The following is a 27,151-nucleotide window of genomic DNA, read 5'->3' as shown; positions in this document are numbered from 1 at the left end:
TGTTAATGGGGGTCCACGAAAATTTATCTGCTTTTGATAGTAAAGAGCAAGAATGTAAGCATAGTTTTTATAAAGGCCTACCTACATTGTTTTGACCTGAAGTACCTAACTAAGCAGATAATATTTTAATAAGGCAAGCGACTGTTACTTGTCCAAACTTGCGTATTCGATATTACGTACAATTTCGTGTACAGACTTGCAAAGCGCTATCCGCCCGACAATGCTTAATGCTTGTTCAGACATGAACTTGATCACTACTATAAATACTTGATTCATACATTTTAATTGCTGATATATTCGTAGGGTTACTAAGGGTAGAATTAAAAGTACCAATATTAAACAAATTTTAATTTAGTTCATATTTTAGTGTTTCTCTCAAACTGTGGTTACGGACACATGCCAATAGGTGGTCCACGAGAAAAATAAGTTTGGGAACTACTGATCTAAGAGATGGTTGATATATTCTTCAGTGCCTATATCGATGGTCGGTGGTTAAAACTAGCCATCGGATGAAAATTCGATGGCTAATTTGCCAGGCTGACTACTTATTTTTATAAAATAACAAATTTTAATTTTAAAAAACAGTTATTATGGCATGGCAGTAAATTTTACAATCTTAGCTTGTTGAGTGTATTGTCTGTATTTCTGTAAATAAAGAAACTGCCATTAGATGTCTGTCATTACTGTCTGTGCTGTCAATATTTTTGTTATTTGTAGAAACGCGGGAATATTTATTTTGAAAATTTTGACCAGAATGAAATCCGTAGCAATGAAAAATAAGAAATTGTGTTATATTTGTTGCAGACATTGTAGTGAAATGTTACCAAAAAGTGAAACTAAAGTTATTAAGCAAAAAACAATAGAAACAAAGGATAACCTCCAAGAATCTTTAATAGAAAATAAACCACAAAATACTTCTAAAGATTTTCGAATAAATGATGTAAACATTCAAATGATATCAAAGAATATTTATGAACAGTTATTCCAAACGCCAACTACTAAAATAGATTCAAATGTAATAAAAAGGTACATAAGGTGTTCTGTTTCAATATTTCCTTTGCTATTTTATAAAAAGAATATGTAACATTGAAGAGCGTTTTAAATATTTATTTAATAATAAATGTTATAGTTGCCAAGATCACCTGCAAAGACACGGTATAAATATCAAAGACATTACTTATATGCAAGATGTTGAAATCAACTTACCAAAATTGGAAGGAAAGGACATAGTAGAACATTTCTATAATATTGGAGAGAGACAATGCGCTCCATACAGAGACTTGTTAAAGTTAATATCAGCTTGCAGTCTCCCACCATTGCCAAAGGTATTAATGAAATAAATGTTTCTTATTGTGTTTAATAACTTTAAATTTTGATATAAACTTATTCAATGATGTACTGATGTTACATACAAATATGTCTAGGAGTATTGTTTATTTTTTTAAGAATATGTATGTTTGTTCATTACTTGATATATTCAGATCTTTCTTATATATTATACTACCTCCCAAAAATGCACACAAATTTCCGGGTTACCTAAATCTTTACTTATGAACATTGTTTTTGTATATTTATCTAATAAAACATTGGTATTTAGAGATAAAACTTAATTTTGATTTGCATAATATCAGAAAGTAAACATTAATAAGAATTTGATTTCTATTCTTGCAAATTTTATGAATGTAAATGGTTGTAAGAAACTACTAAAATATAAATTTATATTGTTTTAAAAGTTAGTGCGCTAAGACTTTTTTATTCACATTGATAGAAATGGTTGAAACAGCAGGGCTGGACAAAGTACACTGCAAGTGGTGCTCAATCAGTCCCCTATCCACCAGATACTGCTTTGATTCTTGATGTTGAGGTACTTATGAAGGCTGGTAAGAGGCCTACTTTAGCCTGTGCAGTCTCTCCAGATGCTTGGTAACAGTAATATTTATTACATATATGGTACAATATTATATCAATAGCTAAATTATTGCTTAGTGAAAGAAAATCCATAATAATTATTCATAAATTTTAGCATGTCTTTATAATTTTTTTCCTTTTATCCTATCTTTTATTACTATGAAACAATATACTATGAATTGAATTAAGGAGGGGTGTGAACATCTGATATATGATGTAAAAATAATTTATTTTCACCTGTGACCAACATGTCCAGATCCATCTTGGTCGGTACACTTACCAATTTTTGTGCTGCTAATTAGTTGTGGTACTTGCTTATGGGGTGCTGTTGGGTTTTGGTTCACAATACGAGTGAGCAATGATTTTTGGACATAATGGCTAATACTTCTTGGAGTCCATGATTTATGATGCAATGATTGTGCAAGAATCAGAGTATACTTCTAACCGCACTAGTGTCTTAGGGTTACTGAGTTATAAGTGGTTATAAGGTGTCAAATTTAGTTACTCTTATAGTGCAAGCCTGTCTGGATAGGTCTGGATACAGGTACATAGTTGTTGGTGCTTTGGTTATATGTGAAATGGTTAATAATTCTTACAGTGCCAATGACTATTGGCAGTGGTGACCATTTGCCACTTATTTTACATGAAAAAGAACCATAATTTGCTAATAAAACTGTTATAAACTAAAGGCATATGTAGAATGTATGTGTACTTAATATTAAAAAAAAAATTAATGTTTTATTACAGGTATGGCTGGGTAAGCAAACCCTTAGCAAACGACGATGAACATAAACAGTTTGATACTGTAGAATATGATGATCTCATACCACTAGAAACTGATGGACTAGAATCTGATAGTGATCTAGATAGACCGAGAATAGTTATAGGACACAATGTCTCCTATGATAGATCGAAAATAAAAGAACAGTACTGGTTGAACAGAACAGGTAATGTTATTTTAAAATGAATGAGCAAAGGCAGACAATGTGTATATCAATTGTGATGCCTATCAGTTGAATTGTATAAAAGTTGATTCATAACTGTTAAAAAAGTGGGTCATTTAATATAATCTGGTTTGGACTTCGATGACTTAAGTTTTTTGTGCAATAAATTCTAATTGAATAAATATTACCTTACAAAAGTATTTGGCTGCGACCGCTCCTGTATGGAACATATTATAAGAAGGAAAATTTGGTCTTTCTAACCATTTTTTCAGTTCAGAACCTTAATTGAAATTTTAGGAACACATCTAAATTTCATATTTGAATATTTTAAAGCGTTTAGCTCTTTTTTTAATTATAACGCTAAAGCTCAAAAAGAGATGAAACAAAAAAAAAAACGAAGATCGGTTAAAAATAGACACCATGATAAATTTGTTATTAAAAATCCCATGTGAATTGAAGCAATAACAAAAATTACGTTTAAATAAAAGACGTGCGTTACGGCTTCAAATTTTCCTTACGGGACGATTTGTGCAAGTTAACTCCAAAAGCTAAGCCGCAAAAAAAAAATGTTCCTAAAGCTCGACTATTTTGTCTTTGCCTGTATAAATAGATGTTTATAACATTGAAGGTGTACGTTTCATGGACACGATGTCGATGCACACTTGCGTGAGCGGCGTCACGAGCTATCAGCGAACCGTGCTCAAGGCGAAGAACAAGGAACCGGATCCGTCTGATGATGATTGGATGGAAATCAGCTCATTGAACAGTTTGACTGATGTATGTGACGGTTTTTAGTGTACTCTAAATGAAAATAATACATCTGATAGAAATATTACATATTAGTAAAACGTAGTAAATTTGTCTGTATCTAATTGTCTTTGATTAGCCAGAGGGCTATGTTAGAATAGGAAGGACATGCAAGAGAATATGTCGGAGGACTCCGTACGAATAATCAGTACATTGTGTAAATAGTAACTAAACAAGACTAAGAACGCAATTGTGATAATTATACAAAAAAATAAACTTATACCAGAAAATACGACAAGTTTTGGAGAATGTAAGCTTAAGGATTTTTCTAAAGGTTTTTTTTATAGGGACCCAATGGTCACCAATGTCCAATATTGGCCAATGCGCCACCAACCTTGAAAACTGTTTTTTTTTCTTTAATCTATTGTGTCTTTAATATATTGGGTCTAATTATACTGACTCACTTGTCCTTTAAACCAGAACACAACAATACTAAGTATTTCCTTTACCTTACTTGGATACTCACCTACAGGCTTATACAAACCCCCACTACTTTTCACACTAAAATTTTAATGACACACATTCTTGTCAATTGACATCCCCTACGAATTATATGTCCATTATATAATTTTAGGTACATAAACTGTACTGCGGTGTGCCGATAGATAAACAAACTCGAGATGTTTTCGTCGAGGGCACTTTAGAGGCTGTTCATCAGAACTTCCAGGATTTAATGAAGTATTGCGCCGGAGACGTGGCGGCGACTCACAACGTGCTGCAGAAGCTTCTGCCCATGTTCCTTGAGAGGTTTCCGCACCCTGTGACGCTGGCTGGCATGTTGGAACTAGGTAAAATTCTATGTTATTTCTTTATTACTTTACGTAAATGAGTAGGTGATTTTTTAATATATTTTTTTATTTAATTGTATATATTTCGCGCAGCTGATGTTAGTACCCTACCCTAGTTACCCTTTTCACTTTTATAAATTTTGAGCTTAGGGGTTGGTCGACAGGTAGTAGGGAAGGGAGCCTATGAGTTCAAGCTTTCTTCCGTGAAAGAGTTACAGACCGACAGATAGAGTTACTTTCGCATTTATAATATTAGTATAGATATTTGTGTTTTGCATTCTTAGGTTCAGCGTATCTTCCCGTAAATTCAAATTGGCTGCAATACATCGACTCGGCGGAGACAGTATTCGAAGATTTGAAATTGGAATCCCGACAGATTTTATCGTCTAAAGCGGATGAAGTTTGTCGTTTGATGAAAAATGAGGAATATAAAAACGACCTGTGGATGTGGGACCAGGACTGGTCCACGCAGACTTTAAAATTAAAAAAAACTCCTAACAAAAGCACCAAAAATACCGACACTCAGAGTACGGACCTCCTTAGTCAAAAAACTATTGAGAGGTCTGTAAATATCGACCGAACATTCGAGACTTTAAGTAACGAATACATTGAAAGTTTGGAACGTAAAACGCATATCGATTCAAACGTACAAAACGTATACGATTTGACTTCGAAATTTCGGTATTTGTATGAATTAGAAAAGTCGCTGCCGGTGAAAAAGCCTTATCTGGCCGGATATCCGGCTTGGTATAGAAAATTATGCACGAAGCCAGGCAAAGATTTAGAATGGACACCGGGGGCTAACAATATTACAACGAGTATGCAGGTTGGATATAATTACATTTCAGTATTTTTATACCCGACATTCTCTTAGTTTAGACGTTTATTTTTAGCATTCTCTTATTTAATTTAAACGACGAACGCTATTTATACTTTATATTGAAATTAAAAAAATCCAATTGGACCGAAACCGCTTTGATGAATAGAAATTATGCAAACTTCATAAATTCAAGTCACTAGAGCAATGCAGACTTGGTGGTAAGGTTCTATGCAAGCCCGTCCGGGTAGGTACCACCCACTCATCAGATATTCTACCGCCAAACGACAGTACTCAGTATTGTTGTGTTCCGGTTTGAAGGGTGACTGAGCTAGTGTAACTACAGGCACAAAGGACTAACATCTTGCTTCCCAAGGTTGGTGGCGCATTGGTGATGTAAGGAATTGTTAATATTTCTTACAACGCCAATGTCTATGGGCGGTGGTGACCACTTACCATCAGGTGGCCCATTTGCTCGTCTGGCAACCGAAATCATAAAAAAAAAAAATGTTTTTTTGAGAAAATAGCTGTCTTAATCTATATCTTAAACAATAATGAATGATCTTCATTTGTTCCAATCGACTTGATTTCAATTGTGACATAGTAACAGTTTGTTTATATTTATCGTTTAGATAACACCAAAGCTTTTACGCCTTTCGTGGGAAGGCTATCCTATCCACTACATTAAGTCAGAGGGCTGGGGTTTTCTAGTGCCATTCCGTAATACTCGTGAGGAAACTAAGGAAGAACCAGTCGTGCCGTTGGAGAAATTACTAGAAACTTGTCCCATGTTGCACTGTAATGAGAGCCAAGTCGAGGCTGATCTACAAATGCTGCCTAAAACTGTAGAGGTACGTATAAATTGGTCAATGGACATGAACATCTATTTTAATATTTATTACATAACTGTTAACTGTATTGATACATGTTCTACATTTAATGCTACTTGTATTTATTTGTTTTTTTTAAAGTCCGGCTCGAAGGACCACATTTATAACCCTTGTCATAGAAAACTATTGAGATTCAATAATATATATTGTATTCATTAGGAGGACTTAGGCAGAAGGGCTTATTATGCTAGGAAGAAGAAAGAAGAACAAGCGGCTGCTAATCAGTACCATGGGTTGGGGGTTTGGTGTGGGATTCAGGTACAGGGTAAGTACATCTGTTACCCCACTTAATGTCAGTTGAGAAATAAGATAAGATCTAACATATGTGGGAGCGGGACGTGAAATAACATTTCCGTGAAATTTATTAATAGTTCTTGGGGTCTGACGAAACGTAACGACACATTTAGTTAATAAGAGTTTTTAATGGCAAACAATGTATTAGTAGGTTACGTTACTGGCGACAGCATATACATTATTATTAATAAAATAAAATAAAATCTTATTAATTCTTATTAATCAGCGAAAGGCGAACTCATGAGTAGAATGTAATCTTGAAACTAGACGGATGAATAAAATAAATTTAAGTAAAGTATATTATTGTTTGTTAATGAAAGCCATTAAAATGTCTTTTGTTATTTTAATTGCGAGTACCACTGAGTGTTCATGTGCGATAGGGAAGGAACGAATTTCCGCCACATGTGTATTCAACCCTCAACTCTTCTGATTGGACTATATAATTGGATTGTGCTGTACAAAACTTTTCCAACCTCCAGAAGCAATAACAAAATTTGTTAAGATTTAAAAAAAAACTACTTTTATAGAAACCCCGTTAAAGTATACTAGATGAACCTAAACCAAATTTTTAAAACACAATCTTCCAACTCCAGTTTTACCCCCCTTAGGGGTGTAGTTTTTTGAAGTCTTAGCGGGTGTCTACACCAGATACTACTATAAAGAACCTACCAGCCAAATTTTATCTTTGTAGGCGTTATAGTTTCAGAGATTTCGTGATTAATCAGTGAGTTGTATTTCGCTTATTATTTCTAGATCCAGAAGTAGGAATTACTTAAAAAAAAAACAAATAGGGAACCCCCAAAGCAATGATCTATAATTTACAACAACAATCAATCCGCAACAAAAGAAAAACATTGAATCTACGACACAAGTAACCATCAATAATCACACTACACAGTAACAACGACACGTCCCAACCCTGCTAGCGGTGGCGATTTAACTACCGCTTCTTTTTACAAGGGAATTTGTGTGACGTCACGCAGATGTCGCTCGGCTGACATGCTTATTCCAACAATATATATATTACCTGTAATGTTACATACTATAATTGTATATATATATATATATATATATATATGTATTTTATTTTCAAAGACTCATAACTTTACTTTTCTCGTTTAATATGAATAAGTTTTATTATATTTTTATGTTGGTACATAACACGATCAAATTATTATTTCTTCGAATGATTTCAGGTTGCTGCCATTTTCTTCGTTTACCGCACAAAGATGGACCTAAATATAAAGTTGGTAATCCCCTGGCAAAAGATTTTCTGAACATGTTCAGTCAGAATGTGTTGTCTGCACAGGGGAACGAAGCTGAAAAGGTGAAACTTTAAATTGAAACGGATCATTTTTATATTCTTAGATGCATTGACTTACTCAATTATACATAATTTATTCTTTATTCAAAGCCTCAATGGATTTGTATGAGTAATCATACTGTAAAGTTTGTATAGGTTGCATTTGCTCGGACCATGACCTCGTGACTAACTTTTTACTATTTGCAAAATTTTAGTTGTGCTGTTTTGTTATATGATAGACAACGACAAGACGAAACAACTATATATTTTATATATGTACAACTGCTTTGTTGATCAGATAGGCTTATAGATCAACTAGCAGACCCACGTGTTGTGGATATGTTATACGCTGAAGTGTATCGTTTGATAATCTTTTGCCAAAAATATATAAAATAATATAATGTGACGAATTTCAAAATATTTATAATTCATCCACCAACCTGCATTGGAGCAGCATGGTGACATATGCTGCAATCTATCTCCTCAAATGGAGAGGAGGCCTCAGCCCAGCTGTGGGAAATTTACAGGCTATTAATGTTGTCGTTGAACGATGTTTACGCGATACGCGAAAGCGTTTATATATATGGATAGCTAATCCCGTGTCAAAAGAAAAAGTGATTCGGTCTCCTTGGTAAGAATTCTCAGCAGCAACCGTAATTAATTTAAATTTAAAACCATCAATCTTGACCTTGAACTCTGTCCGATGGTATCGGATCGCCATTCGCCATCGTTAGATAATAATAGTGCAACTGTGTACACTTATATTCTGAGCTAGTTTCCATTGAACGCCTAACGGCTGCACTCGGTCTGATGTGACCATTAGGTGCTGTCGTTCGGGCGCATGATGTCGTACTGGCGCAACAACAGGGAGCGCGTGAGGGGGCAGCAAGTGGTGTGGCTGCCGCGGCCGCTGCTGCCCCCCGCCCTGCGGGAAGCCCCGCGCCGGTACGGGGCCATTGTGCCGCATGTGGTCGTCTGCGGAACTTTGACGAGACGGTACTGACGCTTTGACTTACGAAGAAATATTAATTGTAATTCAAAATAGATAATTGATGTTTTATTAACTGTTCCCTTATTGTTATTGCCATAAGTAAAAAACATGGTATTGTAGTCGATTGTTTTCGATCGATTAGATCGATTGTTTATATGAAGACGTCGTCATATGTGTTAAAATATTTAGGAAATTTCCAAACAATAACTCCAATTATTTGTAAACGATACTTCTCTACGAGAGATTCCTACTTGCTGGGCTTTAAATTACGAGGAACTCGATATTATAAAAGAATTGTTTTATTCATTTTCATTTTTACATTTGACGTATATACAGAGAAAACATAACAGAGTAATGACAAAGAGGATAGGATCAAAGTAGTCGATGTCGCCAGAAAACCGACCGCATGCGCTCCTCTTTGGACATTTATCGCACTGAGTACTTACTGAGTTTCAGAATTCTTTGTGCACATAAAATAATGTGTCCAGGGCCTCCGAGCCGACTTGGATGACGGCGAGTAACGCTAACAGCGAGCGTATCGGGTCCGAGCTGCGGGCGCTCGTGCAGGCCCCGCCCGGGTACAAGTTCGTGGGCGCCGATGTCGACTCGCAGGTACTATCACTGCATCTATCTAGTGCCGACTATTACTCCTTACGGGGAGTAGGCCGCTCCGTTACGTAACGCGTCACGGCGCCAGTCTGTCTGGCTTCCTCTTCTCTTACGTGTACGGCGGCGGTAGGAGGGCTCCTCCCCTCTCACTCTAACCCATAGCGTATTTCGGACAGCTCAACTATTTTTTTAATTAATCGAATGATGTCTTTTTTTTTAAATATAAAAATAATAAAATGCATTAAAACAAAACATAACTTACTGCATCAATTAACTACGTCGTCAGTTTATTCGAAAATTAGCTGGCGCCAGCAAACGATTGCAAACAGATCGCCTCGGCAGGAGCTGTGGATCGCGGCGCTGCTGGGCGACAGCGCGGCGCGCGTGTGCGGCGGCAGCGCGTTCGGCTGGGCCGTGCTGGCGGGCGACAAGCGGCGCGCCAGCGACCTGCACGCGCTCACGGCGCGCGCCGCGCTCGTGCGCCGCGACCACGCCAAGGTCATCAACTACGCGCGCATCTACGGTCTCGCATTTTTGCTTCTTCCTCCTATTCTTTTCATACGACGTTTTTCATTTTTTATACTTTTTTTTGTTCACAATAAAACTATAAAAATCCTCTACGTTCGGGGAGGGGGAATCCGCCGTGTTGGCATCGCTGTCTGCGGCCACCCCGCCCCGCCGCACCGTCCGCCGTCTGACGCTCGACCGTTGCAGGCGCCGGGCAGAACTTCGCCGAACGCCTTCTGAAGCAGTTCAACCCGACGATGACGATATCCGAGGCGAAGAGTAAGGCGGCCAAGATGTTTTCCACGACGAAGGGGAGGCGAGTTTATCGATTGAAGCAAAAGTTTTCGGAAGGTTTTATCGACGAGGAGTTGGGAGATCGGGTACGGAGATTTTGTGACTTTACTTGACATACTGATAACTGCACATAATGTCACCTCGACTTTTTGTAAAAATTCAACGAAATTTTCAACGACAGCCCGAACAGAGCGAGGTTCACCGTTAAGATTGAAATTTTTGATACGAAAACAAACCAATTCTAACACTGGAATTCACATAATCATTTGTTACCATAAATATTTTTCCTTTTTAGAAGTAAAACAAAGTAAAATATGGACTTTGGAATCTTCATTTTCAAAGTATAATAACTTTTAACGTAGTATACGATTGAGGCTCCATTTATATTAAATATGTTCTTTGAAAGGAGTCGTTTCAAATGCAGAATAACATAGATTAATCACATACGAAACCTGTAACGTTAATTTATTAGGAAAACCGAAATTACTTTTCCCCTAACTGATATAATAAAATGTTCGACGGCCCTGATAAGATAACTTAGTAATACCTTCTTTCGAAACGACTTTCTAAGCGACAGTTGGCCTCTCTGGAGTAACTTTTAGGTCAGGGATAAGGAACAAACTGTTAAGTGTACCGTTCTCCGTTCTGCGTTTACACACTTGGTACCAAAAACAGTACCATCAGTTTAAAAGTTCATTTAAAAGATATTGATATGAGTCACATCTTATATTTGATAATTAAGAGGACAGTCCTTGCGGAACGCCTAAATAGCGCTTACTGTTTTCGAAATATCTTAAAACTGGAGCATTGATTATGGATGAAAAAAAACATTCAGTATCTTAATAGATAGATCTCAAGTTTCACCGCATGATATTTATAAAATTTGTATTAATAACTCAGTAAATTCATCGTCAACATCACTCCAAACACTGAAATCGACCTTTTCTATTAACGTTTTTTAAGCTATTTAGCTGCTAGTTTATACATGTATTTTTGGTTAAATGGGGACACAAAAGTGTAAATAATAAGTTCACCGTGTTAAATTTCTATTATATCACATAATATTATAGTATTTTTTATTTAAATATTGCTTACTTTTTGGCATTCGTCGTCCATACTTTTTAGTATGGAGAAAATCATTTGACGGTTTTGACTTATTATTCGACATCGCTGTCAATAAATTTTCAGTCCCTCCCCAGATCTCAAGGTGGGAGCACGTCAGTTTTTATTTCGAGCCGAGTCTTATAATTTCGCGAATCGTCTACGCACACATAGACAAGTTAGCCTTTCATGACCAGATACCGTCAGCGGGCCGCCCCCCTGATTTTTTTGTAATATAAAATAATTTTAATTGACTTGTTTAACCAAGAAGATTTATGTCTTTAGTTAATTAAAAAAAAACTGATTAATATTTACCTCCATTATTTTTATATATAAAATTTAAGTAAGTGATTATTTAATGTGTCTTAACGCCCTAATTCGTTATACCTACCAACCTTAAAATATCCAGAAAATAATTATTTAGTTAGAGGAGAGCAGTAGAATCAATAAAAATCATAATGTATATGAGGCATCTTAATGCACTCTGACCGCACCCTATGCTAACAAATAATTTATAATTGTGTTTGCGAGTGACAACCTTATAGCTAATACATTACTCATAAATAAATGTATTTTTATAAATCCTACGTTATGAACGCGCAATGAAAATTTAATTTATTCGTTGCAACGAAAACAAGCAACTAATTGTCTAGGGGGTGCGTACGATACACTGCACAATGCAAGTGTATTATTGGAAAGTACCTATGTGTGTGTTCTAAAATAAATTCCCACGCTGACAAACTATGCTCTTAATATAGGATTGAAATGAAAAAAATATAACGTTTTTTCAGCCATTAGAAATGTCAGCATACCAAGCGATGCGTCTCGCTAAGCTCAGCGGAAAGAAAGTTGATGAAATGTTTGAGCGCCCTATTTGGGTCGGGGGTACTGAGTCTCAGATGTTCAACAAATTGGAGGAAATTGCAGGTATGGACATTTAAAACATAGTTGACTTATATTGGTTTTCGTAATTTCACATGTTCCTATTGGTTTTATCTTTTAGTGTGTCAAATTATAACAATTCCTAATTCAAAATTTTTGCAAACGAATTTGTTTGTACTGTGTTCAATAAATTAGAGGAAATTGCAGCTTTGGACAATAAATGTGTCTTTAATATATAAAATACAGCATGTTAGTGTAATGAATTATAAAATTCAAATTTGTGCATGTAGAAAAAAATATTTATTTTTTAATTTTAGATTTTTTTAAACACATATGATCAATGTTATAAGTTTTTGTAATTTCACATGTTCTTTTGGTTTGTTGCAAACGAATAGATTCTGAAGCTCCAGCGACAGCGTTCCTAGAAGGCAGGTTGTCTAGATCTCTAGAACAGGCTGGTGGTCGCTGGGGGGGCACTCGTCTGAACTGGGCCGTGCAGAGTGCTGCTGCTGACTTCCTGCACCTCATGCTGGTTAGCATGGCACATCTCGCTCCTAAGGCCAGGTATTTATTAATTTGTATTTGACATGAATTTTACTTTATATCATAAATATTTAACAGTTTGTATGTTTGTCACAACATACCACCGAATTGCAAATTAAAATGTAAATGTTGTTTTCAAATCCATTTTTAAAATAGCAAACATAATTAACTCAAGGTTATATCTAATTGTTTTTCAGATTCTGTTTAAGTTTTCACGACGAAGTGAGATACTTAGTGCCGGACGAACACAGATATAAAACAGCTTTAGCTCTACAAATAACTAATCTCTTCACACGAGCATTTTGTTCTCAAAGGTAATTATTGTAACAATTCACAGCCTAAATGAATAAAAACTAAGTCTACACTGACAAATGCTTCGGCATCGAAACCATATTTACATTACCATACATGGTTAAGTATGAGCGTGCCCAACGTTGTGATGGTTTTAGTGCAAACACTAAGTAGTAGCTCAGTGTATCCTGTTTCGTTTCGTTTCGTTGCTACCCACAGATTTATAGTAGGCTAGATACCGCATGTCGATAGTATGACCCTAGCCATAGTTGAGCGTTATAATAAATGGTTTTAAAATTTATTACATCTGTTTGAGCAATAAAATTACTTATCAATGGTAGGTAATACCTATATTGACTCTATTTACTACATACTTTGCCAATTTTATATGCATGACACAATTTGCCACTGGCACAGTCAAACACAATGTCAAGAAGTAGTATGTCAACTTGTAGCATCTAGCCTACTCTAAATCTGTGATGCTGCCTAATCTAAATGATTAATGTAATTAATGTAAAATAATTAAATATATAAGAATACATATTTTTTTAGGGTGGGTATACATGATTTACCCATGTCAGTAGCTTTCTTCACATCAGTAGAAGTTGATCAAGTATTAAGAAAAGAAGCAAATCTATGTTGTACCACACCTTCAAACCCTCATGGCTTGGAAAAGGGTTATGGCATACCAGATGGGGAATCGTTAACTATTTTTGATGTTCTTGAAAAATGTAAATAAAATTTATAAAACATTTTATTAGTTTTTTTTATTCATTATATTTGCCATATTTTGTAGGCTGAAAGATTACCTGCTGTTAACCGTGAAATAATGTGATTAAGTTGTCTACATGACGTTTGTCAAAAATGACAATGACGTTTGAGAACTATGAAGTTAGGTTAAACAGCGAGGACAGAACAGAACACTCATTTATAATTTATATTTCTACGTTGATTATGATATTTTTACAGTAAAAACAAATTGTTTAAAATATGTCGAAAGTAACGAAAAGGAAACATGTAATGAATGAAGCTTTGTGGGATGACTATGAGTTGCCAAAAGAAAATCAAAGTATTGTCAAAGTTTTGAAAAGTAGAGGCAACAATCTTCATGAGGTATGTACAAACAAACATTAATACTATAATATAATTTAAGTTGATTATAAACTTAATCTAATTTATTACAGGTCACAACTCCAACCGGGGAAGAATATTTAGTATCAATGCCTACTAAGTTTCGAAAAAATATATGGGTAAAACGAGGAGACTACATCCTAGTCGAACCAATAACAGAAGGAGATAAAGTGAAAGCTGAAATTGTAAAAATTATGAATAAGGACTCTATAAAATATTACAAAGAAAACAATTTGTGGCCTAAAGAATTTGATGATAGTAGAAAACAAGATGTGGAACTTAATGAGGATGATTTGTTTGTTAATACGAATAGGGTTCAAATGACTCAGTATCACAGTGAAACAGACTCGAGTGACTCCAGTGATGACAGTGATAGCAATAGTGAGATAGAAAATGGTGGCAAATAAAATTAATTTTACAACATGACTTTTAATTTATATATATATACTTTTTAGGGTATGTAAACACACTGTATAGTTCTACAGTGCATCTTATTTGATTTAGCAGTTATTAAAATTTACAATGGTGTAATAGAATTAAAAAAAAGTCATTTGTTCTTTTTATTGATCTTTATAGTTAGTGCTATATAACATTCTGCTTAAGAAATATATTTAATTCACTTAAAAATTAAAATAAATTATCATTATATTCATAAAGATTTTATTCAGATAATAAATAATTAATTAAAAGGCTAGGAATTAAATACAAAAATCATTTAAGCACAATTATTTATATTCTTATATATTGCCCATGTACTAATACTTACTAATGATAATACTTCTATGTCACAGAAATCATATAAAGTAATTGTTCCTTGGTTTGAATTACTCCATTTAACTGCATCAGATGCATGCTCCCTGCCTCACCCATCAGAGTACGAGAGTGCACTAGTGTTTGGGCACACACTTGTAGGCTTGTGTGGCCAAAATTGTTTAAGAGAGACATTACCACTTACTAATAATTTATGTTAAAGAGGAATTTATTTAATATCAGCTTCAACGTCATCAGTCATAATATAATTGTAAATAGTTTTTATCAACTCAACAGATTTCACTTTCGCCCATCCCTCTGTCTTGGTAATAAGCTTAGCTTGGCCATCCTTAATAAATTCCAAAGTCAATTGTTTCAGTATTTTAGCCGAGTGTAAGTCTGCAAGCTGCAAAGTTTCAATAGCATTCTCTACTGTTAATTTTTTATGCAATGCTTCCTCACACAAGCTTTTTAATCTACTAAGTTCATAGAAATCTGCAGCTGCCAACAATTTCTCAGGCATATCGTCAACTCTTGGAGCCTTGTCACTATATATAAACGTCAAAACTTCAGTAAGTACTTCAGACTCTAAGGGCGATTCTACAATATTTGTGTGGCATTCTGTTGTATTGTGTTCAAAGTGTGCCTTCAAAACTACACTCCTACTTGCAAGTACTGCCTTGTGGACTTTATATTCGTTTCCCTCAGCTGATTTCATTGTGATATCAGAGAACAAACCATTATTTAACAGGTTCTCAAAGTCATTGCTTAATTGAGCTTCAGGAACATTAGAATAGTCTACTTTAATATCATTTGTTACAATAAATTGAAATTTTAATCTCAGACTACCATCGTTTAATAGAAAAATGTCACGTCCATCAAAACCAGTAATATCCCTCTTGAATAATGTAGCTAAATATTGCCATTTGTTAGCCTGAACCGTGTGATATTCCTTTATAACTATTGATCGCTCTTCAAATCTTTTTAAGCAAACAGTTAGTATTGATTTCAAAAATACTGGGATAGGTGATAAGTAATAGATTTCTATAATATCATTGTCTCGTCCTAAAAACTGCATCTTCAAGTGAAAACGTGAATAAATAGGATCTGCGCCTGGATCTTTTGGTTTCTCAGTCCGAAACTCTCTCGTCGATTTATTTTCAAGTAAATTGACAAAATTTGGTACAGTCCATATGATAGTATTAATCTTTGTTTGTCCTTCAGTACGTGTCGTATAATTTAAATTCGACATATTGCTCCTTAATAAATGTCAATTGTTTAATAAAAACACTTCAAATTCGATTCAATAAATTTTATTAAGTTAGTAATCCGCCGCAAACATGTACGCAACTTACGCAAAATAATAATTAACAAACACAGAGTCAATAAACAATTCAATTCAATTCTTTGTTTAATGGCTTTTAGTTGATCATTAAATGGGAACTTAATAAGCTGAAGTCAATACCAATTTTTTTTTATAATTTTAATTCGTAACTTGTTTGAAATTTAAAGAAAGCAGGTATTGGTGTCCAAACCATGTCAAAACGTATAGATTGTATACTATTTGATGTCAACTTCAAGTCAATGTCAACTATGAAGTATGAACTATGAAACGATTTCCATTTGACATTTCACAATATTAATTGTCAGTAACCTTTTATATCGCACGTTTATTCCAATATCGTCACTATCATAAAAAGCAAATTGTACAGGAGAGCTATTTAAAGATTTTAAGAACACAGTATTTGATATAAAAGTTTAATATTTACTTTACTCGAAGAAATGTATTTTTAAAATACAACGACTATTATTCGTAATAACTAATGAAAAAACAATACTTCTAGTTAAAAGTGGTCACCGATGATATCTGCTTGGTGTACTACTTATAAAATACGTATTTATCATTCAGAATGCAAACCGTAAATATATATATAAAAAAATAACAATTTTGTATGTTATAATAAAAAATAGTTTTAATGCACTTAAAAATCAATTAACATGCTACTCATTTAAACAATTATATTACAAAACGATTTTGCATAAAAGAATGGGATTTAATTATTATAATATAATAAGAGATTTGAAATCATTTTTCTTCCGAGCATTTAACTCAATTCCGGATCGATACAGCATTTTCCTGCTTCGAGTACGTCGTAGGCGTTGATATTAATAAATAAGAAACACCATTGAATTATGATTTCATAATTTTCATTACAATCTTCTAAATTTTCTGGTAGTGGACCCAATTGTCTGTTAGCAATTATACTTTTTCTTCAATTTCAATTTAACATACGAATATTACGGGTTGGGCTGGAGTAACTCTACCTCTTCAACTATAGGATCGTACTTAATAGCTCTCACGTTCTTTTTAATTAAAACAGGTCCTTGATTTAACATCCAAGAAGGAAATGATTCGACGTTTGAAGTTCTTCGGGCATGATTAAAGATTTGGGGTACATATCAAGTTTTCACTTAAACCCCAAATGTTGCTTGGTTCAGATGAATTAGCACTTTGGTTATTAGAAACGCTGGAAGAAAGATCCATATCAGCGGAAAATTCCATCGATGATCGATGAGATCTAAGGTTGATTAATTTGCTACCACTCGAGCGGCCTTCGATGCATACCGGTCGATCACAGACCAGTAATTTGGCATTAAACGTTGCCATCATTTAATGTATTTAGAAAGTTGAGTTCAGTGATTTAGTCTTTCTCGGGTGACAACAAAACTGGCATAATTGAATACAAACTCTACAGGCCTTACAGAGATGCCTAGCCGCAGATTTTTCCTGCGTGAGTTATTTACAATTTGTCCATAGGTCCCAAACTGTACCTAGTTAAATTATGTATTTTTGCGAAACAATTCCGGCCAAGTTAAAAGCTATTCTCAAACTACCTGCACTTTCAAAATGTGAGTAGAAGTAGCAGACATTTTATTTAATCTAAATTTTATAAGTGGGTCACGAACACTCTTTAAAATGCTATGCCTTCTCATTTCTATGGCTTCTGAGCGGACCACAAACTTTTTGTAATAGGTCAGCCAGGAGACCTTTTGTAAATCACCGTTGAAAAATATTTAATAAATCTTTTCATTAAGATTACTAAGCGAAGCATCTGATTTTCTAGACCAGGCTATAAATTTAAAATCTATAAATTTAAATCGTATCGCTGCCAAATTGTTGAACTTTGTTCAACATTATTAGGTTTTAGGTAGGCAGGGTAGTAATTATTTCGTCCGTTATACAAAACATTTCGCTTTGAGTCACACAGTGTCCGGCTTCCCTTGACGCATATGGCAGCGATTAGTTTAAGTTATCATTTCTGTTGTGCGTCCCGAGACACACACGTATACGGAGAAAAATACAAATTTGTTTAAGTAATAACTTAAACATTTTTTTATTTTTCACGGTACGATGCGTACGGTAAAACTTTTATAAAAAATAAATGTGCAACTTTCATGTTGGATTTATCACAATTATCAAGTCATTTCCGAGTTTTTTTTAAAAAAAAGTGTTTCCAAAGTATTTTTGGAGCATCAGCTGACCACACGAGATACTTCAAGTTAATGATTACAGATTAATGGCTGACTATTAAAAGCGCTTCCCTGCCTAGGTGCAAAGGGACGATATTGGTAGTGCGAAATAGTCATACATACCTGGGTCATGGGTCATACAGAGAGGTAATGAGATACGGATGTGCCTATCTCATTTAACTTCTAATACCGGTCAAGTGGTTTAATAGCGCTTCAATGTGCAATCTAAATATTTTTTGTTCGATTTAATATAATAAAATTTTGTTAATAAAAAATAAAAATATTTTATTTTCAGTTGGGGAAGAACAAACAATTTATGTAGTTTAAAATTATTTTATTGAGCGATTAAAAATACAATAAAGACCACTTTACAAGTAGTACAAAATCTACGACTTAATAATAATAATTAATGATCTTGGTTTGACGACATGGTGCTTGGCCCTTTGCCCCAAATCCAATAGAAAACATATAGGGTACGTAAAAAAATTACAATTATAAAACTAAAAAATCTTATTTGAATTGCTTAACCAAAGTTTATAATGTTATTATTCAAAATTTTCATGTGCACGACTTTTTTACGAGTGGTATACTATTTTTAAACTTGGCAGAATTATTTTGAAACGTCGATATTTATTCTCTCTATGCCTGTATGTTTGGTCTTACTGTCACACTTACAGCACAGGGCACAGAGTACATAATATTATTATATTATACTGTGTGTGTTGTTTTCGCATCTCAAAACGGATGTTAAATCCAAATAAAATATTTTAATCTTATCTATAATGTTTATTTGATCGTACAATAATCGGGTTGATAGAATATCAGCATCATATCTCATGTAATGCCTGTCAATTCACTAAAGCGTAACAGTGAACGGGGGAGATAATTTATTGTAATTCCTTTCAGTTAGTTTTCAACTAAATGTAATTTGGCGCTCATAATGGAAGATTATAAGTTTCTTTTTAAAGTTGTGTTAGTGGGTAATGCTGGTGTCGGTAAGACCTGTTTAGTCCGAAGATTCACACAGGGCTTGTTCCCACCAGGCCAAGGTGCTACAATTGGTGTTGACTTTATGATCAAAACTGTGGAAGTCGACGGAGAGAAAGTGAAGGTGAGCAGGATATTACGCACGATGCCTTTAGTTTAATACTTCAATTACTATATTTGGTATTCCTACCAAGTTTTTTTGATAGTTATAAATTCAAAATTTTACATACAATGAAATCTTAAGGAATGTTTTTAGAGTAATATAAAAATTAAATAACATACATTTTAAAGGTTGAATCTTATTAATTAACTAGCTTTGTTATTGAGCAAGAATTCTAAAATTTGAATGTAAATTTTTATATGTACACAATTTCAGCTTCAAATATGGGATACCGCAGGACAGGAGAGATTTAGATCTATAACTCAGAGTTATTACCGCTCTGCACATGCATTGATATTGGTGTATGATATATCTTGCCAGCCTACCTTTGATTGCTTGCCAGATTGGCTCAGAGAAATAGAAGAATATGCTAGTCATAAGGTTCTTAGAATATTAGTTGGTAAGTTTTTCTATTTAATTATTGCAACTTATAGTTTTACATAAAAAGTAATATTTTTTATAAATAACATAACATATTTCTTTTTATGGGTTTTTTATTGTTTTATGCTTTGGTATACAATTTGTATTGTGTTATGTAAATGATTACACCACTCAATAAGAGAATGTATTGCATATTGTTGAATAATATATTATTTTTATTGTAATTATCCTTTTTTTCTTTATTCACTGCTGAGCATGATGTTCATGCTCAGTAGTGCAAAAGAACATAGTGAATTGGTAGGTCTGAAAAAATATTATGTTTAACCCTTATCTGCCCATGGGATACTTTTAAACATTATGAAAAAAAAAAACACTTGGTAACTGAAAACTACAATTTACAGAAGTTGTTTAAAGTCCTATATAAAACATATGTGAAAGTTATTAAAATAAATGTTAAATAATTTTATGGGATCATGTAGGTTAACAAGGATGCAGCTGTAGAGTTATTTTATAATCCTCAATTCATCAAGACCAAAGGGCTACTCAGAAAGGGGTCATTTACTTCTTTGTACCATACTATGTTAAAAATTTATTCTTTTTTTTCAAGGCAATAAAACTGATAGAGAGGACAGAGAAATCCCTCGGCATATAGGAGAAGATTTCGCACAAAGACATGGGATGTATTTCTTAGAAACATCGGCAAAAGAAGCAGAGAATGTGGAAAGGCTGTTTATGGAGATAGCTGTTGAACTAATGGAGGTATAGTAAAAATACGTAATTTAATACTTAATTTTTTTTATTGTTTTTAGATAACCTTCAAAAGATAGACAGCTCCTTTTGGGGGGAATTCAGTTTATGTCGGATTCTTACCCACGCTAAAACCTCGTGAATGATAACATATTGCATCCAAGGCAATGTATTATCATTATCGCATGCATTTCACAAAACTCCTTATGTGAAGGTAGATACTTTCAATTCCGATCCCCCTACTCTCCAAGAGAAGTGGTCATATTCCTTTTGATCCCGATGGCAGTGGTACCACATGCATTTGGTGTAGGCCTTTTTGTATCCATCCATCATAGCCTATATGGACATATTGGACCAAAAGGACATTATCGCTTCAAGCTTGATTTGGTGGATTTTATTCAAGATGACATATTTTAATTACTACATATTATAAAAGAAAATCTAAATAAGCACCGCCCCCCCTCCGCTGAGTCTATCTGACTGTCAGCTTGAACATAGTAAACTCCACAGCTGAAGAACAATTTATCATATGGTTCTCAACAATGGATAGAGTGATTACGAGAATGGTTTACATGCATAATTCATAACTATTGCGAGAAATTGGCTGAATTATGACAATGATTGTTGAAGATGTTAAAAAAATGTGCTTACGGAGAGCTTTACTGTCTTGCACCGCACTAACTAGAGTTATTATATATTTCGGTATAAATGTTTTGTGGAGACCATTATTCTACCCATTTAAAGCCCGGACCGGTAACTAGCCATTATCATTATCCCAATTTTATTTGGGGTCGGCGCAGCATGTCTTATTCCATATATCATATCTGTCTGACGTCATCTCACAAGTAACATTCTTTCCAGCCATATCGTTCACCATCTATCCATCGTTTCTTTGATCGTCCCCTTCCTCTATCTCCGTCAACATCCATGCTTCTCCGCATAACATGCCCATACCATGACAGCCGGTTTCCACATAGCTTCTCTTCGAGTTAGATGTTGAAAACTTCCTCTTATATACTGATTTCTACCTCTATCCATTCACGTAACAGCACACATTCCTCTCAACATTCTCCTCTCCGCTGAATGCAGTTGTCTTTCATTTCTGACTGTGTTGACCGGTGTCTAGTATTATAATACAATAGTCTCATTATCAATGAACAAACAAGGATCATTATTGTGTTATATGATGACTTAAATAAGAATAACTTGTCAAAAAGTAAGGATACCCACCTATCCATGGTACCAAGAACTATATTTAGTTTTTTATTATGGTATAGGTCGGCAGACGAGGACATGGGCGACCTGATGGTAAGTGGTTACTATCGCCCATAGACTATGGCGCTGTAAGAAATATTAACCATTCCTTACATCGCCAATGCGCCACCAACCTTGAAACTAAGATGTTATGTCCCTTGTGCCTGTAGTTACACTGACTCACTCACCCTTCAAACCGGAACACAACAATACTGAGTACTGCCGTTTGGCGGTACAATATCTAATGAGTGTGTAAATAACCATAATTTTTTATATTGTTGTTCAATTAAAATTTTCTTAATTTAAAATATTATAAGTGTATTAAAGGTGTAAGTGAAGTTTGGTTCAATGAAAATAATTGCTTTTAAATATAAGTTAAAGCACCTTTTTTGACAGATAATGTAAATAATTTAATTATATATTCAATTTCAGCAAGCAAAATGCAAGGAGCTGCCCAAATATGACGGCAGCCTAGGTCCAATCAACGGCAAGACGACATCTGTAGGCGATGGCTCATGCTGTCTCCGATCGTAAACCTGACGAATTTATCTCATTGATATTACTAGTGTTGTAAAACTCGTTGTTTTATAGAGTTAATTTATTTTTTGGGTATCGACGATGAATAATCGAGGATTTTATTATCATGCTTTAAGTGGTTTTTTTTTTTTCTAGGTGTCGGTTTTGTCTATGGTTTTTTTTGCTCACATTGATATGAAAATTCAATGCAAGCATAATTAATATTTACGTGTAAGTCTGAATGAATATGACTTAAACAACAAAATATATGTTATGATTGGTTAAACAAACCGCTTAAAACTTCTTTGGTTGTCAATTTAAAGATACAGCTGTTACTTATATATTATTAAACGAAACAATATTGTGCACTTGACTTCGTCTTTATTCTTCATGATGTAAAAGTAAAAACTATAGAGCAAGGAGTTAAAATAATTAGGAAAGACTAATACTATAGGGGATGCAAAAGGAACTTTGAGAGTCACTGAGCTATTATAGAGTAATGTTTGTCGCTGTTAAAATATTATTAAATAAAAAGTAGCTTTACTGAGATAAATGAAAGTTATAAATTTTAATCGTATTAATTCAGTCTTACACATTTATAGAAAAGTTTTTAATTATTTTTCCTTAATCACAAAACATAAAATAAATTATCTCTATAAAAATACTCTATAACTTAATATTTTAATGTAGAGCTGAAATCATTCCATTGCTTTTAAGAATACACTTTGTCACAATTTCATGTTTAATTTATACAATTTTCTCCGGAAATGTTATGGATACTTAACAGGAAAAAAACTATAATTTAAAAGGTTTTCCTTTTATATTTAATGCAAATAAGTTTGGCAAAGAGTAGTTGCCATAACAGTTAATAATGTAACATATTTCATGCCAGTTGTATTTCAAATAATTTATTGTTCCAATTGCGCTTTTCATCATGACTGTAGCTTTTAAGAAGATTTGGAGCCTATTCCATAATGCTGCATTAATTCGAGTCTCTTAATCACCTTAATATGCAGTGTTTGCTCAGTTAAGTTTCAGTTTCAGTTAAAACTTAAAAAAACATGATATACATATTACTAGACATGTGCGATTGGTATAGTTGCAATAATTATGGTGGCTGCTCTCAATATTTGCCCTTTTTTAAACTACATTTTATTCATAAGTGACATTGACAAAGGTTGTGAGGTTGGAGATGAAAATGTATAGTATTTTTGGTTAGTGTGTTAGTTATTTTATTAGTTTTATTGTTGTATTATATAATTATGTTATCCTTATAACTGAACATTCTATTTTATATTTTTGACAGTGCACAGCCAGGCTAGATTGAATATAAATTAACGGTGCTCATATATCACAGAGATTAGGTCTGAAACTGCCAAAAATTGTGAATGGAGCGTTCAGTTTACAATATCACGGTTGTATTTCAGTTAAAATGTACACTTACTAACCTAACCTAATTTTTAGTATATTTCAATGGTAGGAGGAGTAAAGATAAACGAGTCTTATATATTATACTTAATTCTTATAATTTGCTTATAGTTGGTATATTGTGTATTACAAACAATTTTTAATTAATATTTCCTCATTTAAACAATTTAAGAATTTCCTTCGTATGTTTTGATGACAACTTACCCTACAATCAAAGTTGTATTTTTGACGAATTTGAATTATGTCAACAATTTTAAGCCCTCCTGCCTTTGAAGTTGACTATAAAATGATAACTTTATGCAATTAATTAATTGTAAATTAAATGCTTCGTTCTTAATTAATCGTCAGGTTATTCGCTTTTTTTTTTCTAATCGTTCCATATTTAAAATTAACCGGTGACATATACATTGATTTATTTATCGTAACATGAAGTCGAGGCATATCATTATGACATGAGATTGTGATAGAGTTGTCGAGTTAACGGATTTGCTGTTGCAATTTAAATTGTTTTATTATTTAATTTTGTTAGTGTAGTAGTCCGTGAAAGGTTAACTAGACAATGTGTAGGTTTTAATGTTAATAATTATTATGTATTAGACTAATGTCCGATCTTGACTATAATTAATTTATTACTAGCTAATTCCTGGTATGTGTTGCAATGTCTATTACATTATTTTTATTTTTGTAAACAATTATCCGATACTCGCCGTCTGTTGTACTTTGATGGTACTATATCAGAAACGAAAGGTATGTACAAAGTTTGAACTCGATCGGATGATTGTGTAGAAACTCATACGGGACAAACAAAGGAATTTTCTTTTTATATGTATAGATTGTAATTACCACAATGATAATTAGATGAAGTTTTATATCTATATATTTTATTGTTGTGATGTATTATCCATTGAAAGTATTAATTTAATAATTTTATACATATAATATGAACTTCAACCACAGGTAAAAAAATAAAACATCTTAGCTAGTGATTTGAGTGGTTACACGTAGACTCAATCTAAGCTAAAATATATTTTAATTTATTTTACAATTTCGTTGTTGGGTTAACTATTAGTTATGATAATCTTTGTGCTAAATTTGCCTCGATACATTGATCGAAATTAGATTAATTACTTTGATTTCAATCTGAACGGCCATTGGTGGATGGCAATCGATGACGCTATAAGCGACCAATGAGTATTCAGTCTGACTGAAGTAATGATGCTTTAGAAATGACTCGTTAGTCATTCAGATTATTAATTATTTTTTAATTATCGTAGTATTGTTTACCATACTATTGAATTATTATCTTAAAATGTTGTTGTATTATATATTACTAAGTATTACTGTCTATCTAATTATCATTGTTGTTAGATGTGTTAAGGCCAGTTCACACATGTACCCAAGAAGCCTTTTATGGTGGCTGTGAGAACATAGAGGATCGTAGCCAAAATTAGTGTCGAATAGAATATTCCATTTTTGTATTTAATAAATATATGTATTTAAATCTACGCCTTCAGTCTTAAGATATTCTTGCCGATTTTTTTATATACTGTCTTAGAACTCTACTAATTTGGCAGTACTAAAGACTTACAGTTTTTTTTAACAAAATCAGACGTATACTTTATCCACACAACTAAAAAATATATTATATATAATATATTTATTGGTAAATGTAAAATTGTTTGTGAAATTTTATTGTAACTAAAGAGATAGGAAAATTTTTAGTCTAGCCTAATTAGCGTTGAGATTGTGTACAAAAGAAACGGCTTCACTGATTTATTGTAATACGCAATGTATGTGTACAACTTTACGATAAACTCACAATTTATGTATTAAATTCACAAGCCTTAATTTTTAGTTAAAATTTTACGGTGCAGTGTGCATGTGTAAACAGACCTTTAGAGATAATAATTATCTTTTTATGCCCATTTTTCGTGTACAGTCATCACATATTGTGGATATATTTTTTAAATTTTTATTTTTTTTTATTTTTATATGAAAGTTATAATGTGTGCCCATAACATATTAATTTTACTTTAATGTTAATTATTTATTAATATTTATTGCAATATTAGGTGCGTTTTTTGGATTTCATGTAATGTTGCTATATATTTTTTATCATCATATTGATATTATGTGCACTTTGGTGTCAGATTTTTTCGATTTATTTTTAATGTCATTGTTGTATAGTGATAATCGTGCAATGAATCGTCTCGATGAATATCGAAGGGTTGCTAATAATCTATTAGATTTTTGTAGCCATTTCTCATGTGTTATTTTTATTAAGCCTTTGTAACTGTCAAAATGTGAACGCGATTTAAAAAAAAGAAAGGTCTTTGATATCAATTAATTAATTGTGTAGTTTATATGAAATATTAGATATAATAATGGGACAAAAAGAGTCGACAGGAAGGCTTGGACATCAGTGAAACATTGGTTTTGATGAAAATTTATATAAATACTTACCAACTAACAATACTTCAATAAAATAGTTTATGTAATCTCTGGGTACTTAAAGCAGTCATTGTTAGTAGTGGTATATTTTTTTTATATTCGACCCAACTGAGATCTATTATTATGGAAACATTTATTGCATTAACAACATACCACTACAGTGTGTAGAGGACTTTTATTGATATTTGTACATATATGGGATATAACGAAAATGGTTTATCTTTTTTAATAGTTTTCCCATTATTTGAACTTTGAAAAATGAATACAAATTAATTTCTATGCAACCACTATAAAACCTTTTTTCTAGTAAGATCTCATTTTTAATTCAACATTTTTGACAGTTACGATAGCTCGATAGACCAGTGAGTTGTTAATGCTAAATAATTATTATTACTTAATCAAATGTTCAATTCAAATTGGATCTGAAATAGCTACTTAATATCTTCGTGTCATCGGTCATAGAAATTAAATATCACCAAAGAACTAAATTATTGTAATGCAATAAATCAAATGATCACTTTTGATATGATTGTGTTTTATTAAAATATGCTCATAGCTGTAATTTTTATTCAGATAAATAATTTTATTTCCTTCTATGCTTAGATTATTTATGTATCTAGATAGTGTCGCACTACAAATTAACTGAAACAAGCGGGCCAACTTTATTATCTTGGTGTGCGTGACAGATACTCTTGATTCTTGCCAAACGTCATACTACTACTAGTGTGTGTGTATACTTAATAGCCAACTGTTGCCCACTATTTTTTTTTCGACGCATTCTCAGCTTTGTAAGTCTAGCTAGAAATATGAATAATCAAAGCTTCTATGCTTAAAACTTTCAAATTG

At 33.2% G+C, this 27,151-nt stretch overlaps 4 protein-coding genes across 4 annotated transcripts; 3 read left to right on the top strand and 1 right to left on the bottom strand.

Moving 5' to 3' along the window:
• Positions 1-707: 707 nt before the first annotated feature.
• Positions 708-13,720, top strand: LOC113402305 (DNA polymerase subunit gamma-1, mitochondrial). The gene is made up of 18 exons (XM_026642517.2): positions 708-1,026; positions 1,130-1,325; positions 1,769-1,923; positions 2,656-2,855; positions 3,481-3,629; positions 4,234-4,447; positions 4,732-5,273; positions 5,897-6,115; positions 6,314-6,419; positions 7,645-7,775; positions 8,575-8,747; positions 9,231-9,354; positions 9,694-9,874; positions 10,066-10,238; positions 12,045-12,180; positions 12,531-12,699; positions 12,876-12,992; positions 13,522-13,720. Exons 1-18 carry the CDS (start codon positions 755-757, stop codon positions 13,706-13,708), a joined length of 3,444 nt encoding a protein of 1,147 aa, XP_026498302.2. The 5' UTR covers positions 708-754; the 3' UTR covers positions 13,709-13,720.
• Positions 13,721-13,852: 132 nt separating this feature from the next.
• Positions 13,853-14,521, top strand: LOC113402310 (probable RNA-binding protein EIF1AD). The gene is made up of 2 exons (XM_026642523.2): positions 13,853-14,082; positions 14,154-14,521. Exons 1-2 carry the CDS (start codon positions 13,960-13,962, stop codon positions 14,505-14,507), a joined length of 477 nt encoding a protein of 158 aa, XP_026498308.2. The 5' UTR covers positions 13,853-13,959; the 3' UTR covers positions 14,508-14,521.
• Positions 14,522-14,739: 218 nt separating this feature from the next.
• Positions 14,740-16,358, bottom strand: LOC113402308 (speckle-type POZ protein-like). Its single transcript, XM_026642520.2, has one exon. The coding sequence runs from the start codon at positions 16,100-16,102 to the stop codon at positions 15,080-15,082; it is 1,023 nt and encodes a 340-aa protein (XP_026498305.1). The 5' UTR covers positions 16,103-16,358; the 3' UTR covers positions 14,740-15,079.
• A 2,666-nt stretch (positions 16,359-19,024) lies between these two features.
• Positions 19,025-22,550, top strand: LOC113402309 (ras-related protein Rab-30-like). Its single transcript, XM_026642521.2, has 4 exons — positions 19,025-19,492; positions 19,745-19,928; positions 20,517-20,668; positions 22,343-22,550. Exons 1-4 carry the CDS (start codon positions 19,322-19,324, stop codon positions 22,442-22,444), a joined length of 609 nt encoding a protein of 202 aa, XP_026498306.1. The 5' UTR covers positions 19,025-19,321; the 3' UTR covers positions 22,445-22,550.
• The last annotated feature ends 4,601 nt before the right edge of the window (positions 22,551-27,151 follow it).

The sequence above is a fragment of the Vanessa tameamea genome, chromosome 22 (assembly GCF_037043105.1).
Source record: "Vanessa tameamea isolate UH-Manoa-2023 chromosome 22, ilVanTame1 primary haplotype, whole genome shotgun sequence".
NCBI lineage: Eukaryota > Metazoa > Arthropoda > Insecta > Lepidoptera > Nymphalidae > Vanessa > Vanessa tameamea.
The sequence above is the reverse complement of the archived record's forward strand: the minus strand, read 5'-3'. Positions and strand labels throughout refer to the sequence as shown.

What these genes read in the sequence shown, in the direction of transcription:
- LOC113402305 (XM_026642517.2), top strand. Translation starts at nt 755, where the DNA reads ATGAAATCCGTAGCAATGAAAAATAAGAAATTGTGTTATATTTGTTGC. An exon ending in GCAGTCTCTCCAGATGCTTG is followed by an intron (nt 1,924 to 2,655) that starts GTAACAGTAATA and finishes GTTTTATTACAG; the next exon opens with GTATGGCTGGGTAAGCAAAC. An exon ending in AGGGGAACGAAGCTGAAAAG is followed by an intron (nt 7,776 to 8,574) that starts GTGAAACTTTAA and finishes TGTGACCATTAG; the next exon opens with GTGCTGTCGTTCGGGCGCAT.
- LOC113402310 (XM_026642523.2), top strand. Translation starts at nt 13,960, where the DNA reads ATGTCGAAAGTAACGAAAAGGAAACATGTAATGAATGAAGCTTTGTGG. An exon ending in GAGGCAACAATCTTCATGAG is followed by an intron (nt 14,083 to 14,153) that starts GTATGTACAAAC and finishes AATTTATTACAG; the next exon opens with GTCACAACTCCAACCGGGGA.
- LOC113402308 (XM_026642520.2), bottom strand. Translation starts at nt 16,102, where the DNA reads ATGTCGAATTTAAATTATACGACACGTACTGAAGGACAAACAAAGATT.
- LOC113402309 (XM_026642521.2), top strand. Translation starts at nt 19,322, where the DNA reads ATGGAAGATTATAAGTTTCTTTTTAAAGTTGTGTTAGTGGGTAATGCT. An exon ending in TCGACGGAGAGAAAGTGAAG is followed by an intron (nt 19,493 to 19,744) that starts GTGAGCAGGATA and finishes ACACAATTTCAG; the next exon opens with CTTCAAATATGGGATACCGC. An exon ending in TAGCTGTTGAACTAATGGAG is followed by an intron (nt 20,669 to 22,342) that starts GTATAGTAAAAA and finishes ATTCAATTTCAG; the next exon opens with CAAGCAAAATGCAAGGAGCT.